The sequence below is a fragment of the Onychostoma macrolepis genome, chromosome 11 (assembly GCF_012432095.1).
Source record: "Onychostoma macrolepis isolate SWU-2019 chromosome 11, ASM1243209v1, whole genome shotgun sequence".
Taxonomy (NCBI): domain Eukaryota; kingdom Metazoa; phylum Chordata; class Actinopteri; order Cypriniformes; family Cyprinidae; genus Onychostoma; species Onychostoma macrolepis.
In genome coordinates, this window is record NC_081165.1 from 22,827,642 (window position 1) to 22,846,470 (window position 18,829).

The 18,829-nt window shown below is 37.5% G+C and overlaps 1 protein-coding gene across 2 annotated transcripts in view; it reads right to left on the reverse strand.

Annotated features, from left to right (window-relative positions):
* The window catches only part of LOC131549832 (inactive N-acetylated-alpha-linked acidic dipeptidase-like protein 2), a 271,029-nt gene that overhangs the window by 166,087 nt on the left and 86,113 nt on the right, over positions 1-18,829 (reverse strand). For both annotated transcript variants that reach the window (XM_058792346.1, XM_058792347.1), the window contains exon 2: positions 12,187-12,685. In XM_058792346.1, coding sequence (XP_058648329.1) covers positions 12,187-12,685 — 499 coding nt within the window. The remainder of the gene's footprint in view (positions 1-12,186; positions 12,686-18,829) is intronic.

Below are 18,829 nucleotides of genomic sequence, written 5' to 3' on the forward strand. Positions count from 1 at the left end.
TTCCAACCACTGGCAGCGGCAAGGGTTCTGAATTTCAGGGTATATTCGTTAATTGACATTGAACCTTGTTGAAGTCGATAGAGTTGCTCACCAATGGAGGAGTTTCCTGCAGGAATTCCGAATACTTCTCGGAAATGAATGATGAAGTGATCCAGGGATTGTGTAACACTGCCAGCCTGAGACCAGATGGTTTCTGCCCACTGGAGAGCTCGTCCTGTTAATAGTGAAATGATGAATGCGATTTTAGCTCTTTCTGTGGGGTATAACTGCGGCTGCATCTCCAGTGCCAACAAGCACTGTAGCAGGAACCCATTGCAATCCTCCGCCCGACCAGAGTAGGGTGCCGGTTTGGCCATGGCACTGGCAATCACATGTGTTGATGGCGAAGAAGTGGTACTTGCGGTGACAGAAGTGGTGGTGGTAGCACTGGTGGTGACGGAGTTGGTGGTGGTTGAAGTAAGAATCCGTCTGAGATTATCCACGATCTCTTGAAACGGATCGGGATCGCTCATACTCCTGGCAATCCTCTTCATTTAGGTCCGGTCTTCTGTTACGGAAGTAAACCCATACACAAGAAGGTTGAGGGTAATTTATTCAAAAACTTCAAATTCACAGGAGAGAGCAGGTGAGTACTTGAGACAATGAATCCTTGGAGGTATTATTAAAGAGAGTGATACTTGGGGTTTGCTTTGCAGGAGATGGAGGAGTATCAGCACCGGAGATCCAGGACTTGGAGGACCACGAGACGGGTAAGGACACAGACGAGGAGAACACTTCTGAGGGGGAACACAGGAGGTAAGTAAAGGAGTCGATGACTTTCAGAAGATCGCAATGTACAGGTAGGAGTCCTATATGCATTAACGAGACCGGACACTGAAGTGAGGTGCTGAGGGGGCTTAAGTAGTGTGTGTGGTGAATGAGTAAATGGTTTGCAGGTGTGTGCTCAGTAATCAGGTGATGAGGTGTGCTGGTATTGGCTGGGATGTGATTCCGGTTGTTCTGTGTCACTGCAAACAGCACTGAGTATTGAGAATAAGGCGAAATCTATAATGAGACTAATTTGCATACAAAGAAGAGATGTTTGGGCTGAAAAGAGTAACAATAACTAAATTGAAATACTCATGGCACATAGTTAGCTCTGTGTAGATAATGCCTGGTTAAGCTGGATTCCAGGTGGTAAATGAATGCGATAAATTAACGGATACAGTAAACAAAGTATTTAGTGAATTTACCCCTCAAACCTCACTCATCTATGTAGCTCAATAATGAAGCAGTTGCACATTGTCAGGGTCATAATGGGTACAGAACTAGTGGAGGCCAGCATGAATTATGGGACGTTTGCCTGCATGTGGCATGCATTTGGAGCCTGTGTGTCACCTTCCTCCTTAATAACTCCCACGACCTAGAGAGTCACTTTGCTAATCCTCTGATAAATCAGTGTTAAATGTCACATGCCTTACAAGCGGAGGGTGGTTGAGAGTATCTGTGACTTCTAATGGCCCACAATGCACTGTTATACCTCCTTACAAACTCCAGACATGTCGTGAAAATTAACTTTAAACATTTTTTAGGAGGCTGCAAACGCTTTGGTTCAGAGCTCACGCTGAGGCTCATTCGTGTTGCTGCTCCAGAGATAAAGATTTGAAAAAGTTCATTACTTAAAATAGCTGTTCCCCTGCCAGGCTGCCAGCCATCAAGATATGAAGGAAATCAACTGCACTGTTGGGCCAGAGATGTGAGGAAATGTGAGAGAGTGGGCTTATTATCTAATTTAATAAGTGCAGAAAGGCACTAACCAATCATTTCAGTTTTCTCAGGTTATTTGTGTATCACTGAAAAATATTTTTATTCTTTCAGAGCAGTTTAACAAATTGGTCCAAATGCTCCATCCCTCGCAAAAAAAAAAAAAAAAAAAAAGACTTTTCCTATTAACATAGCACTTTCAGTCTTGTTGTTTCTGTCCATCAAATGTACTTTTTTGATTAGTGTTAAAAATGAAAAACCTTTCTGTTTCTGTGGTTAACAGTCCCCTGAACTCACACCATCAGCACTGTCTCAACCCACAGTTCATCTGAAAGAGAGAGAGAGAGAGAGAGAGAGGACAAGTGCTGACTTGCTAGCTTGAAAATTGCTTTGAGTAGTGTCTCCCAAAAGCATAGTTAGCCAACTATGGTCACAAGCTCTGTCGACAAAGTTCCTATGTTTTTGGAAAACAGTTATGACTTGTTAGTTTATCCAAAAATGCATCAAACTAGGGAAGTTAAGCAGCAAGTTACATCATTGTTTGGGAAACACCCCTGATTGACTTCACTCCATGTCCATGAGTGAGGCCAAACAAAAGGTAGATAAATTTGAGTAGTATTTTAACGTTTCAAATAATTAATGCAGAAAGGATACTAAAATATATAACTAATTGTGCACACCCATAGTTTATTTGTGTTAAGAAGAAGTTCATATATTGCACTTTTTAGTGTCAATGAAAATACAACAATTTAGGATAAGTATGTTCCGACTTATTTTAGCAGGGAGTTTGATTGACAGGTGATCTGACCAATAATAATGCTGAATCTGCCATTTTTGTCCGGCAAACAAACCAGACTGGAGAGAAGGTTAACGTTGGTGAGCTTGAACTTAAAGTGTTTATTGATGTCTTTCCACGGTTGAAACAAGATACCTTCTGATGTTCCTTCATGTTTATTTCATGCTATATCTAGTAAAGAGTAAGAGATGATTGGTTCACATAACGCATGAACTGAGGTACTACAGTGATCTGTCACAACACATTGAAGAGCCACAAAATGGTAATTACTGTTTGAATTTCGTAAAAAAAAAAAAATTTGAAAGTTGAGACTTTGTTTCATACCAGAAGCAACATGCTCTGCCTTGTCTGTCGGCACGTTGTCAGTTTTCTTTTTGCTCCGTGATGTATTTTTCACCGAGTGAGAACACGTGTGGCTTGAGAGTGATATGGCTAGTCGAACATAGCAACAGTAATGAAGGGGACGGGTCTTTGCGAAGTGTCAATTAAGAGGCCACTTTTTCCAATCCATTCTCATAAATGCCACGTCTAAGACTTTAATTCAAAAAGTTCCCTATGTGCAGGCAAACTCATGGCCTTTAATGGTAAACATATGTCTTCTAATACTGTATCATTTATTTCATATAGTTACAAAAGGCAAATAAACAAACAAATTGTTATTTATTACTTTAAATGACAATCAGGCTCATTCCTGCCTCAAGCAGCAGATAACTTCACTGGCAATACCAAAATCCTGGGTTTGATTCCCAAGGAATGCATAAACTGATAAAAATGTACACCTTGAATGCATTGGGAGTTACTTTGGTGTCTGCCACATGCATAAATATTAATGTCAGGTGGTCTCTTCCTGTCAAAGTGGGTGGTTCGTGGTTAGATTTATGAGAACCTATGAGACAACAGAGTTGAATCTTGGTCCTGGAACAACACTGCAACCATTAGCCCTAAAGGTGGAGAATGCAGTTTCTGTGCTACTAGTGTCACCTAGCGAAAAAATACTTTTATAACTTTTGCAAATGGCGCTTATACTCATCACACACTTGTGATTATTCTTAGCCTCACAATATCTTACTACCACAAGTTTAGCTTACCTGTTGAGAAGAAACTGCAAGTTTGGTGTCTTGATTGAAACACAAAGATTGAATTAAATTACTCCATCTTGTAAAAGCACCGCCAATGTTTACCTTTTTTTCTTTCTTTCTATTTGTCTGCATATTTTGGCTTTTTTTGGCCAAGTCTTTGAACTTTGGCTTGCACTTCTGTAACCAAATCTGAATGTAACGTGTCAGTTATGGTTATGGCTCAGCCTGCTACATTAGCCACACCCCAAACTCTCACGATTGGTTTATCTGTAATGATTGATGGACTCTAAAGTTTTGATGGTGCCTGGGATGCTCAGTGACTTTGTTTACTTGCATTCTCATAATGCCATTATAATGAGATTTATACAATATTACAATTAAACTTAACCTCATGCAAACACAAACATAACCCTAATTGTATTACAATATGCCGATCACAATAAACATGCATGTAAACACCTTAATTGCATTATTTTTGCTCTGACCTAAGCTTACAGGTTTTTCCACCATGAATGGCATACATTTAATAGTCCACAATAAGCTGGGCTAAGTGCATGTATTTTGACATAAAAGATTTTCACCTTTAAAATAAAATCGTTTGCCAGGAATGTTGTTTCACAACCAACAAATCAATCCTTGTCCAATGGAAACCATGCAGTGGTCAGGAAATCTTGGACAGTTATCAAGACAAAATTTGTTTGCCCTCGCAAGAACCCTAAACGTGTCAGAAAGCACCCAGAAGGTTGTGTTCACCACCAAGACAAGAGCATGTTGCAGACCACTGTTATTTCACAGCTGACTACACTTGGGAAAGGATCAAACATGCTAGGTGAAAACGAGTGAAAGCCACAACCATGAAGCATAATTCAGCTGTCCATTTGAGTTTAACTCCACCTTTAACTCGAAGAGACCAGCATACTATTTTCTCGGGAACTGACAATGGGAAGAGGTTACAGTGCTACTTATTAGATGACTGTTGTAGCACACAGTTATTAATATTGATTTCCTCCTCAGGGAATATCAATTTTGTTCTGCTACTGCATACCTATTGTAACGATGGGACTTAGCTTTCAGAGAAAGGCTTGTTGCGGAGTCAGCAAACTGCAAGAAAACAAAGACGTACTCTTATATAAACAAGATAATGTTGCAGCACAATCATCTAGCCCGATACACACACACACAGACATACACACCAGTTGTGGCAAATTCACACCGGCCATATCTGAGTGTTTCCTTATTGCATTTCCTCTTCACACGCAATCATTTGCAACAGCAAACATGCAATTATTGATACTTCTGTCACACAATAATAGCATTGTTCTGTCTCGAGAATGGGACATGTTGACATCCAATTGTATCATTATTCAATTCCCACGGTGTTTCCTGACAGAAGTAATGCAGGCGGCAGCAATTCTTAAAGTTGGGTGCAATATTCCCAGGATGGTGTGCAGTGCTATTTATTCAAAATCATTCAATCATAATGTCATGGGTGTTATAGTATGCGTTATTTCTCGAGGTTTCCAGTCCGTATTAGAATGAGAGGTGTTCCATATTTTCCTTACAGACGAGGGCAGTTTATCTCACTTTATGAAAGTCATTCTGAGGGGAGAATTTTATCATATGGAGGTAAGGTGATAACTGCTCTGGGGAAGCTGGAGGTTATGATTGTGGTATTTTTTTACACTTTTAGCTATACATGTAACTGCGTGTATTCTATTTTAAAAGTGATGATAAAGTGAGATTACATTCCGTTTTATCGTAATTGCAAAAAAAAAAAAACTCACTTGGCTAGCATACTCAGAAATGCCAAAAGCATGCTTTTGAATTGCATTTGTGCGTCTGACAGAACAGTAAAGCTGAGGGCTGAATTCACAGTCAAATTTCACGTTCTTATTTATTCACCACTCACAATCCAGTTAAACTAGGCACTGTCTGTGCTAAAATAGAGCTACAGCTTGTAAATTCAAGTCACTGTTCATTTATTTCAGCACAAATACTCCTGCTTTTAACTGGCTCATAGATTGTGTCATAGATAAGGTCTAGTGCTTTTTTCATGCTTCTTGCTTCAAAAATAATACAATTATTGATTGCAAAAAAAAAAAAAAGAGGAATTCAAGTTTGAGTTTTCCTTGTGGTCAGTAAACTGCCAAAATAATGGTTTGATGGATTACAGTTTGAAAATTAGATTCTAAATTAAAATGGTTATTATTTTAACATTCTTATATTAATCATTTACTGTATATTATTACATAGTGAATGTCAAAAATTATGAAAACTCAAGTGTAAAGAGATTTATTTATTTACTCTTTTCATGGTTATTGAAAGTGGTTTGAGTTGGTTTTTGTAAAGAATTTAGGATTTTTCAAATTGTTCAGCCATGTGCCCTTTAAAATGTTATTTTATAGAACTCAGGGTAAACGTACTTATTAAGCTCACCAAAATCTACATTGAGACATTTTTAGTGCACAAGATATTGGTTTCAGTACAAAAAGTTATGTTAAAATAAATATTAATCTCTCAAACAAAAATATTAAATTTTATTTTAAATGACAAAAGCATTTCAATTAAGATATACATCATTAAATTCAAAAAGTCTGGCTGTGCTTAATGGGTACATTTTTGTACCCTTTAAACACACCCCTGTTCCCATTAAGCTCACATCATGTTTTATTAAAACGTCTTGTTTATTTTAAAGAAATTTTTAAAGAATAATTGTAAATATATATATATATATATATATATATATATATATATTATTATTTATTTTATTTTTTTTTGAAGGTACAAAGTCAATCACAAAAAAACAAAACAGAACACTAAAATCAAGCAACAAGGCATTCACGTCGATCAGTTATATATTCATAATGAAGTGTTATCTAAGCACATTGCAACATCTAGACTAGCCCACCTTCAGCTAAGTAACACATTCAAAAATCAAATAAAACAAACCAATAAAACATTTAATTCATGGGGATGAGCACAGAAACTAGCCTCATTATGAAGCCTCTTTTTAAATGGATGACAACTTATCTAGTCTCTTAAGGCTGGAATACGCTACATGATTTTTGCCCCGATTTTCCACAGATTTACAGTCTGGAGAAGTTGATGCTAGTTACCAAAGATCAGAGCCAGTCTGCAGATTTGAGTTGACAGAATCCATAGAAAATCGATTAACTTAACTTAAAGTGACAACCCTCGGTTAATATTTAAAGTCTGTTTATGAAGTATTTACATAGACTTTCAATGTGGAAGAGCTTAAAAGAGAGCACACTGAGCTTAATTGGAGCAGCAACAATTTTTAATACATTTCATGTAATATCTATTAAACGACAGGATTTTGCTAAATAAATAGTCTAGGTCATGTATAAGTGCACCTTTAAGCTCACCTTAAAATAATATGAAATCTTTAAAAATTACAGCAGTGTAAAACCACAGACCAGCAATAAACTGTATTATGGATGTAATATTATGTAATATTATGTAAATTAATAATATTATGGATGTAAAATTACAAACCAATTACAGCTAGTCAGCTAACTGGGTTCTGTAGCATCTGCGCTATGTTGCTAAAACTATATTTTGGATCTAATGTAATTATTTCCTAAATCCAAGTTCCAAGTTATAATATACAAAAGTCTGAATATTAATCTCTTAATTTTACATAACCAAAATAAAGGCTTAAACATCTAAAAAAAAAAAAGCTCCTCTTTTGGTGAAAGTTTTTAGACAGCTTTCAAAATGGCCGCCAGACGGTGTGAACACATGAAGAGCCATATCTCAGTGTGCAATGATCTGATTGACTTGAAATTACAGGAGGTATGTAGTAACAAACACATCAATTAGTTAAGACATCAAGTAGGATAATAAATTATTTTTTCTTTTTATAATCTGATCTCAAAAATGGAAGTCTGCTTAATGGGTACGTGAGCTTAATAGGTACGTTTATCCTACATATTCCTTTAGTGAATAAAGTGCTAAAACACAAATAAACTGTGCTGTCAGCAGGTGCAATTACTTTGATTACAAGAATGAAAAGAAATGTACGCCCTTTCAGAAGTTTATATATCAGAATATTTTAAAACGTAATTTATTTCTGAGATACAACGCTGAATTTTCAGAATCATTACTCCAGTCTTCAGAGTCACATGATCTTTCAGAAATCATTCTTATCTAATCTAATGCAAATAAAACAAACCAATAAAACATTTAATTCATGGGGATGAGCACAGAAACTAGCCTCATTATGAAGCCTCTTTTTAAATGGGTGCAAAACATTCTCTTAACATGCCCTCATGACCTGACCCGCAGATTTTATGAGTGACTGTATTCCTCATTTTAGAGTGATATAATGATTTCTAAAAGCAGCCCTTTTGTTCTGTATCATCAGTGACTGGCACCCCACCAGCAATGCTAATATGACTTGAGTTGCATTGATTAATGGATGATTGCGTATATAAATTCAATTTGGCTGAGACCCAAAACAGATTCTATTCCCTAGTGTCTGTATTGGGTTTGCCACTGTCCTGCAACAAGAGAAAAATTCTTCTACATGGAAGCTCGATATATATTCAAGGGCCAGTGATTAAAATGTATGAGGAAAAATTTTAATTTTAATTTTTATCGGCTTGTGGACTTTTTCTATTATATCTTACTATTGCTATTATACAAATAAACTGCTGCACATTTTAATGGTACAGAGATTGTGCAATTTGTAAAACATTGGCAACTGATTAAATAGAAGCACCACAATTAAATTGTCTTCTCTTTTACGTAAGGACTACACTAAAAACAATTTGGTGTAGATGCACTTTCTCCAATCCCATTGGATGATCAAAAGTTTTCAAAACTAACAGGAAATGCGTCAAGTGTAAAGACTACAAGTGTGGGTATTGGGACAGGCCCAGCATCTTTCTAATCACTATGCTTTTGCCCTAATGACTGGGGTCGGGATTAAAATTATGAATCTGACCCAAGATGAAGGCCCCATCACTGCCTTCACAGAGACTTAGCTGGACTCCTTCTTTAGCATGCTCCTAAATCTGACCTCCATCGATGCCAGGGGTGTCAACCTCAATTCCTAGAGGACCGCAGCCCTGCAGAGTTTAGCTCCAACCCTTATTAAACACACCTGATCCAGCTAATCAGGTCCTTTAGACTTTTTTAAAAACAACATGGTATGTGGGTTGGAGCAGGGTTGGAGCTAAACTCTGCAGGGCTGCGGCCCTCCAGGAACTGAGTTTGACACCCCTGATCTAAGCAGTCCTGGATGAAGAATGCATATCCAGAGCCCAGTTCCATCAATTTCGTCCAGTAATTAAGAGTGTGTGTCAACAGGAGATAAAGAGCACCATTAGAGAGACCCAAACAGTGGGAAACGCACTTCTTCTTCATGGGATTTTAGGCTAATCTCGTTTTACTGGAACTGTTCTTCCCCCACACTCACCTTTGATGTGTAAATTAGGCCAGAATCGAAGAAATAAACATGGTCACAAGCCAAAAGAAAATGGAGGCTTTGGCAGAGTAGATATTTTCTGGAAAAAACAAATGGCATGAGTACAGAATTTCTGCTTCATCATGATTGAATGTTACTTAAAAGAGATGATTTTCAGCACTGGCACAATGCAGCATGAGTGTGTCTCCCAGTGGCACCTCCAGGAAATGTTTTATGGGCCGGCCAGATGAGGCTTATGTCACACAATAAAAGCATTGTTCTATCTTGAGAATGAAACATGTTGAAAAGCAAGTACAGTTGATGTTGATCTGAAAACGGAATTTACACAAATGTATCGGACATCATACTTAGTTTACAGCGTCAATTGCCTGACAATTCATAAACTACTACCATCATGACATTTTATTTTCATTTATATGGATACATAAACTTAAATAATATAAATGAAATAATGTATTTTAATACGTATTAAAATACTTAATATTTAATATAATATTAATATTATCTAACTTTTATAATCCATGTATTAAAAAAACATGAAATAATGTTAATATTAGTTAATAGTTATGTCTACACATTACCACATATAAACAGAGCAACGTTTCTGGTGCCCAACATTTTTGTGTTTCAAATTGTTTTGTCTCGTTTTGTGTTATTTTCACTTCAGACATGGTTACAGAGAATACACAGACGCTGGTTGATGTGTTTTGTTTTGTTTTTCTCTCTCTCTAAAGAGCTTATTAGCGTGTGTAGTGAAGCAGTTAGCAAAGGCCTTCAAAGTCTTTTCCAGGACTCTATCCAAACATCTCAGACATGCTGAAGAAAGACCTCAGCTTTACATGAGGGACAAAGAGATTTACAGTGAGATTTGGAGTTTAATTCAACCATCTTTGCATGCCACCGAGCTTCCTCCTAACGGGTAACTATTTTCCAAAGTCAATTGTAACTATCTCTGCTCCCTCTATACAGAACTGATTAAATTATCCTCACACTTGCTCTTATTTCCTCAAGCTGTGGTTTGAATATTAAGAAGCTGAATGAATGTGGGGTAAATAAAGCCATCAATATGTTTTGACTTTTCGCCTTTGCAGTCTCGCCACATTGTAATATCACCTGCTCTTCCCCGCTCGAAAAAAGGATCTGAGACGAGCTGTTGGCGCTGCAGCCTGAAATATAAATGTGACAAAATAAATTATAAATTGACACTACCGCAAAGCCTGTTTCAGGAGTCAGGCGGTTTTGGTTCAGAGGAAACCGAGTTATCTTTTTTGACACGAATATACATGCTCGCCATGATCCGTGCTCCAAAAACAATGTGTTATCGCTTGAGGTTTGTCTGCATTTAATTTTAACATCAGTACCTGCTTGCGACTTTAGTCTGCCTGTCAGAGACTACACAGCTGGGCTCAGAGCGAACACGGCAGCTTTGTCACTAGTGGGAATAAGCTGTGCACAACTTTGGCTGTAGGACTGCTTTTTTCAAAGATGAAGGTCCCAAAGAGTCTGTCCCAGGAAACACTGTCCCTGCATCTGCTTCCTCAGTATATGGTTCACTACTTCTTACTGGCTGTAACGTCCTTGAAGTTACTTCTGAGACTGTTTCCTCACCTCACCCTCTGAATGTCTTTTAGACGATACTGATCCCCATGTATGACTTGATAATGTAGCAGGGTAAGTGTTTTATCTGCTTTTGACCTGGTTTGGATATGATTGGTGAACCAATGAGATGTAAGCAGCCCTACTACTTAAGCACTCTTATTTTGAGGGGTAGTGTGGTGTCCTGTTGATTCTGAGTTCTCCTCTTCCTTGGCATTTTTGTTTTGACTATGGACCTTTTGTACGTCCTTGCTTACGGCTTCGCTGTTTGGCGGATCGTTTGGGCCGATCGTTGTGACTTTGTGCTTTTGCTAGGCCATCTATCTGTTTTATTTTGATTTAGTTTCTTCAGTATAATTGTTTTGTTTGCGCATTGCGCTGTGGTTTTCCTCTTTTGTACTTTGGGCTTCTTTTACAACAGTGTTAACTTATATTGTTAGTTTCTTTTTTTGTTATTGTGTTATTTGTGGTTATTTTGCAGCTTTATAATTGTTCATTTATATTTCTGTGCCATGTATTGTACTGCGTCATCGTAAAGAGTTCACATTCTTTACTTCATTTATTGTTTTGTAATTTTGGTGTCATTCAGGCATTGTTATGTTGACACGCTTTTATGATGTCAACATTTTATTTAAATATGAAGGTAACCAGTGATGGGAATAACGGCGTTATAAATAAACGGCGTTACTAACGTCTAATCTTATTTTATTTGAGATTGTCGTTTGCGCATTAGTTCAGCCCACTACCAGAGAAACCACCAGTTCTTAAAAGCTGAAGAATTCCAAAGGTACTCCGTTATTTTGACAGGAAAATACAACAAAGAATATTGTTTACATGTAGTGCGTCAATTCTGCATGTTATGAAAGACTCTCTTGCTCTGTATCTTTCTTTGCGTGCGTGTATGTGAGAGAAAGTGACAGCGAGTCGTGCGCCTTCACATGACTGATACTAAGTGTCAGTAGATAAATAGTGTAGATTAATGTACAATGTTTTATAATAATAATTTATTCTTTTTAGTGTCCATTTCATTAATTTAACATATTTAATATTCGGGGCATCCAAAGTTATTTGACGTTTGATTTTTTTTTTAAAGTAACGCAATAGTTACTTTCCCTGGTAATTAGTTACTTTTATAATGATGTAACTCAGTTACTAACTCAGTTACTATTTGTGAGAAGTAACTAGTAACTATAACTAATTACTTTTTTAAAGTAAAGTGGCCAACACTGAAGGTAACATTGTCTGTGTCTCTCTCTCTCTCTCTCTCTCTCTCGCACACACACATACATACACCCCCATATATTCATACTATGTTGTAATGTTGCAATATCCCCCACCAGCATCCGGTAGGTACAAACTATTTCTAACACACAGACAGCAGACTTTTTTGTCAAACTATGGAGCAAAACCTTTCCTACTTTCCGTTATTTATTCATTACTGTAAAAGATCCACTGCATTTTTCTCTTGTCTGGGGAAAACGCAGTGAGTGTATGATAGATGGAAAGGATATTGCATTTACCTCTGCAGTGCTTGTATCTTCTCTGCTGTGATTCCCTGAACAATCTTCTCCAGCACATCTGTGTCTGCACTTGGCTCTACTTTCACTTGCTCCTTGCTGAAGGCGTATCGTCCAATGAGCAGCCCCAGAGCAAACACTCCCACCCCCCCTAGCAAGTATTTGGCGAGGCAGGTCCCATTCCGTCTCTGGCCCTTGGGTGCCGACCGGCTGAAACGAGAAACATAATTAGGGTCCTCCTGGAGACGTTCGAAACGTCCATGGGGGGAGACGGAAGGTTGAATTGGTTCCAGGTCTGGGTCCATGCCCCCGCCGGAAGAGCTGCTCACAGGTTGATGCTCCACACACTCCAGCTGGAAGCGGTCCAGACCCGGTTCCTCTAGCTCCTTCTCCATATCCCATTCCAGTTCAAGGGAAGCCGTGTGAAGCTCCTCGTTCTCCAGATCTCGTGCACGGAGAGAACCGTGGCCAGCACGCACTTTCCTATATGCCATGTCTGTTACTGCAAAAATACACACAGAAAAAAATACATTCTAAAAATACATTTTCACTAGGGACGCACGATAAATCGCATTGGATTGTCATGCGCATTTTGTCAGTAAAGCTGGTTCTGTGATTAGTAGTAAATTTCCATCACAACTTTTTTATTTTAGTGAATATCTTAGATTTAATAACTTAAATTCAGCTACTAGAGCTGCAACAACTATTCAATAAAATTGACAATGACAATAATCGACAATGAATATCAAGTAATCACATCTATGCACTACGCTAAAAAAAAGTGGTAATACATTTGTTTTCAGAATTGTTTAATGAAAGAAAGTTCAAAACAACAGCGTTTATTTGGAAGAGTGTTTGTTTGTTTGTTTGTTTTTGTAACAATGTAAGAAGAGTCTTTACTGTCATGGATTTAAGGCATCTCGCTAAATATACACATTTTCTTTATTTAAAACCACAAATTCCCCACACTTTCAAAGCACAATAAACTCTCCACTGCCTCAGTTGTTATTAGCCAGTGTTTTCTGCCAGTTGGACACACATCTCTCTCTACACAGACACCAAAAACTCTCAGGGAGAGATGTACAAGCTCATAGTTTGACTGTTGCTGCTAAAAAAGGTCATTAAGGGTGATGACTTGGTTGGTTCAAATTCATAAAAGAGAAGCCAGTGTCTCAGCGTACCATCAAATTTAACTATCCCTTTAACAGACACTGCCATCAAACTCAAAACAGCCCAATCGATAATGACAAAACTCCAAACCGCCCAGAAATTCCAGACCGCACGCAGGGCCATTATCCAGTCAAACTGAGTCCCTGAAATAGGTTGCCTTTAAAAAATTACAGAGAGAAATATCTGCTGTCGGCACTAGGTGCAGCAAAGGGAGCTGGAGAAACCTTTGATAGTCACACTTAAAATAGTCATTTAGAGGTGGAGAGGAATCTGCTCTGATAGAGGGAAATAACTTTGCAACTACTAAACATTACCATTCGACACACGTTTCATCGAAAATGGCGCCGCCGAGGATTTTGCATCACATTTTGCACATTCACTCGCTCCCCCTGTCTCTTTATATCATTTGGAGTACAGAATTGTTCTGTTCTCACTCTTTTATAGAATGAAGGGACATGAATGATTTTTTTTTATGCTTTCACTTTTAAATAGGCCCCACAGAATGTGAGAAGGTGGAAATGATGTGCTGTTGTCTCTCAACATTAATCTTCAGTGCCCCACAAAACTTCCATTATTGCGAGCCGCCATGCCAGAGGAGCGATCAGCTTCATTTACACACTGACCCCGGCAATGATATGGGTTGTCAAACTCTCAGGACAGCACTAACCCTCATCTCCTCTCCGCTTCTCCTACACTCGTGCCTTCGGCTCTTTGCTCACAGACTGACAGCTGACGTTCAATCACCAGAAACATCAGTAATTTAACGCCTTTCGACTACCCAACAGAGCCATCAATTAAAGTAGAGGGGGATACACCATCTTTGGGTTTTCCCCAGTGATTGATGTTACCGTGAAAGTGGGTAAGATGCTTCTTCCCATGCTGTGCTTCAACTCTAAACCTGCACCTCATGGGTCAATAACATGATTTCACTCATTTTTTAAATGTTAACAAAATCGATTACATTGATTATAAAGATGGAACCAAAGCACGCACACCAATGGGAAAAAATAAATAAAAAATGGGTGCTTGACAAAGAAAATAATAAAAAACAAACAAAAGTCTGCACACCATAGGCCTCCAAAAATGAAAAACAATTTAATAATGGACTTTACACAAGGTCAACTTTCGAGCTCACAGGCTCTTTGTCTGCTGCTTGTTTGTTGTTGTTGTTGTTGTTTTCACTTTTAAATTTCTCTATTGAAGTTTATTTTGATATTTTGGGGGTCACAATTGTCAGGGTGAGTGAACTGTCCTGATGTCATAATGAAGAAAAAAATGCACAATTAAAAATTGTTTTATATATTCTTGTTAGATCCTAGAGAAAAAAAAATATATATATATATATATATATGTAGAGATATATATATATATATATATATATTTTTTTTTTTTTTTTATTCTGAACACTCTTATTTATTATCAGTAATACAATGAGTATCATTGACTAATAATTGCTTACAAGCTCTCTTAATTTGACAGAGAAGGTTCCACTTCTCATCCAACTTTTCAGCTGGATTCCCAAAAGAATCATAACCATATTATTTTGTTCGACCCTCATTCTATTTGTTAGAGTCTGATTTACACTGTTACTCTGTGAACTACAACCACTGGATAGAAAGCACCTTTTGTTTCTGGATTTATCCCATCAATATTTATGAAACCCGTCAAAACAGCATTTATGTTTCCCTGGAATAGGTATAGACAAGCTGAGTAGATCATGTCAACCCCAGTGGTAGAAGGCCCAGGTACTGCTTGGGGCAGCCGAGAGAGCATGCAGGGGAAAGCAAGAGTAATGGCACCTATCAGAAGATGCCAGAAGTTTCTTGGCCTTACTCCCACAAGAATCCTCCAGCATGGATGGTGTCCTCTCCATAACAACCCCTAATATGCCATGGCCACCTCATGGATGTCACAAGCTGTTAGACCTACAGCAAACTGCCTGTACAGAGCACACTGTACATCGAGTTAAAATTATCTGCTGCAGCGGGAGAGAGAAATAGCCAAAAACTGATATACAGTATCTGTCAAAATATAATTTAAAATCAATTCCCTATTCAGTCAAAATCAATGACAGATTAAAACTATATAATTATTTATATATGTGGTGTTATATGTGGTGTTTTTACCACATTATATGTGCACATGCAGATAATATTAATATCCTCCGAAGCAAGGATTATAAATCAAACATGATAATAAATAATATTAAATCATTAATCATATTATTAATGAATACATTCCCTATTCTGGTTCTTGTATTTGACCTAATTACCAAAACTTTGTAAGATATTAAGGCCTATTTTCAGATGTGTATTTTGTCAATTTTTCATTTCTTTTTATTCTTGAAAGAAGTGCAAAAGTCTGGTGTTCTCTGAAAACAAGCCTTATTATCTTGCAGCTTTGCTTCTCAAGTAAATACATCTTGTTTCAGGGAAGTTCAGACATTTTACTGGTACACAAGACAAAGATACTTATAAAATATACTTTTTTTTTTTTTTTTTTGCAGTGTTTTGCTGGTAATTAAAATAGATTGGATCCGTATAAATCAAACACAACAAAATTAAATGCTATGGTGCAGAGGGAAAAAAGAAAATAAATAAAAAAGAAGAAGAAAAGAATACAGACGTCTTTGTGCTCAGTGCTGATTTTCTTGTTCTTTTGTCTTCGCAGGGGGTGAAGATGAGGGAAAGTACAAAAAAAACATACAGGAAATGAGAAGAGAGACATCTCAAGTGTTGTCCCGCTTACCTGTCATCACTTCTGACATGACCTTGTCAGTTACCCTAGTTAGAAGGCATAAAACTAGCTGTCAATCATGTCGCACAGAGTCACCAAGCATAGGTCCAAAAGAATACGTTTGCAGTTACTAAAAACGGATATCTTCCTCATACAGCACCTCACAAAACACTTCAGTTACAAAAAGTTCGATCATAGAAATATTTTGGAAATCACCATAGTTTGCGCAGAGAGGACGATGGGTTTTACAATGTCAGAGCTGATGGATTTGAATTCTGAAGCTTCCCAGAGCTAGACACTGCCAAAACTTACAGAGACGTGTCGTCATTACCCTACAAAGACAATTCTGAATTCATACAAGGTGAAACACGACCTAAACCCGAGGCAGAAATAGGCCATGCCACAGAAAGCATCACTGGGCCCAAGACACCATAGAAAAGCACTATTTTCATATGACATATGAATAAAATATGCATCCTCAGGGGTATATGCTACATGTCTCGCAGGTCTCATTCACATTAAATTCTAAAATGTACAGGCATTTCCACGAGGTCAGAAAAGTCCATAGTGATATAGGAGCAGATGTGTGCTTTCTCTGAACCGTAAGGTGAATGTTAGGATTTAAATATTGCTTTACTGGTGACTCCCTCCAGCAATTTCTGTTAAGACAACACTTATGCATGTTTTATGCTCGTCCTGTAAGGGGAAGATATTCATACATAAAGTGTGGTTCACAAGTGTGGACACAAACATTATCATATTTCACACAGACACTTTAAACTGAAAATATAAATGTATTAACAGCACTTTATGTGTACAATTTCAGATATGCACAAACCTTATTGATGTACAAATCCTCAGAGAATAATTAATTATTGTTTATTTTTAATTGTATTTATAGTAATTCAGCATAACTACATATGCTCAACTGCATCCATTTATTAAATGCATTTAATATGTGTACTTGATTGCTAAATCAACAGATTTTACTAACAGACCTACCAATCTCTGTGTAAAAGTAACATTATGATGCTGCCATCTTTCTGAAGTAATTTTTAACCCCCTGTAATTTGATTCTGAATCTCAGGTAAAAACTGCCATTTTGACCCCCTCTACAAAATAGTGGATTACTCAGTAAATATTCATCCATGACATTTAACATTTTAGCTTTCATCACTATACATGTCTATCTTTCTTATTAAAATATTAGCAAATCAAAAATTTGAGCCGGATACTTCTGGTTGAGTTGACACGGAATGACCCTATAGCGGTAGCTGGACAAACTGAAGATTTAACTGCTTTCATTGATTCAACGTGACTAATAAACACACAACTACGACAATATATTAGGGGGTAGTCATGGCCTAATGGTTAGGGAGTTGGGTTTGTAACCTGAAGGTAACCGGTTCAATTCTTGCGCCGGCAGGAATTGAAGGTGGGGATTGTGAATGAACAGCACTCTCTCCACCTTTGATACCATGACTAAGGTGCCCTTGAGCAAGGCACTGAACCCCTAATTGCTCCCCGGGTGCTGGAGCAACGGTTGCCCACTGCTCCGGAGGTGTGTGTGTGTGTGGTTTACGGGGACACAAATTTGTATAATAACATGGGTATGACAGAGGTATTACAATTTGAAGGTGGTTTATGAGGACACTGCCTATGTCCCCGTAAATCAAAAGGCTTAAAAAACATACTAAATGGTGTTTTTTTTTTTTAATCTAAAAATGCAGACAGTCTCCTGTAAGGGGTAGGGTTAGGTGTAGGGTTGGTGTAGGGCAATAGCACATACAGTTTGTACAGTATAAAAACCATTACGCCTATGGAGAGTCCCCGTAAACCACATAAACCAACATGCGTGTGTGTGTGTGTGTATACACACACTTGGATGGGTTACATGTAGAGCACCAATTTCGAGTATGGGTCACCATACTTGACAATACGTCATGACTTAACTCAATATATGGTTTATCTGAGTTCTTATTATTAAAATATTCATTATAATAAAGTATATTTATAATGCAATGCCTTTATCACTGCTAAGAACCAGTACCGCTGTTCCTTATACGCAGAGTATGCAGTTTGCATAGAGAACCAGCTCCCATGGGGGGTCACCATCCCAGTTGCTCCAAAAAAAAAAGAAAAAAAAAAGAAAAAACCTTACTCTCCATTCCCACATCCGCACCCCACCCGCACCTCATGTTTGAGGCTGAATGCAAATGATCATTATTGATGGACAACTATGCCCGTGAAAAGACATCAGCAATCCGCTGCCAAGAAAAGAAAAGGAAAAAAAGATGAAAATGAAGCCTGTGCGTCACTTTCAGGTAGGCTACATTCATAAGCCTGTGAAACTTTTTTGGGTGTTGAGGTTAATAACGTGTTTTAATGTCGTAATAATTTCACCACCACCAACGCATCTAATATTATTTCAGAGTTTCCATGTTTCCTTACGAAAGTTAGCCATGGTTTTAACGCAAATATTTTTTGGTTCTTGTAGCCATGGTAACTGCAAATTAACCACGGTTTTGTTACTTCAAATAATAATTTACAAAGAAGTATTAAGATAATATTTTTTTGTGGTTATAAAATCAAACCTAAGCCAACAACTTTTAAAATGACTTGAAATGCATTATATAAAAACAATGAGGCCCCTGCTGAAAAACAAACAAACAATAGAACCATCACAGAAAATTCTAATACCATCACAAATGAATCACAAATACCATTACAAACATTACAA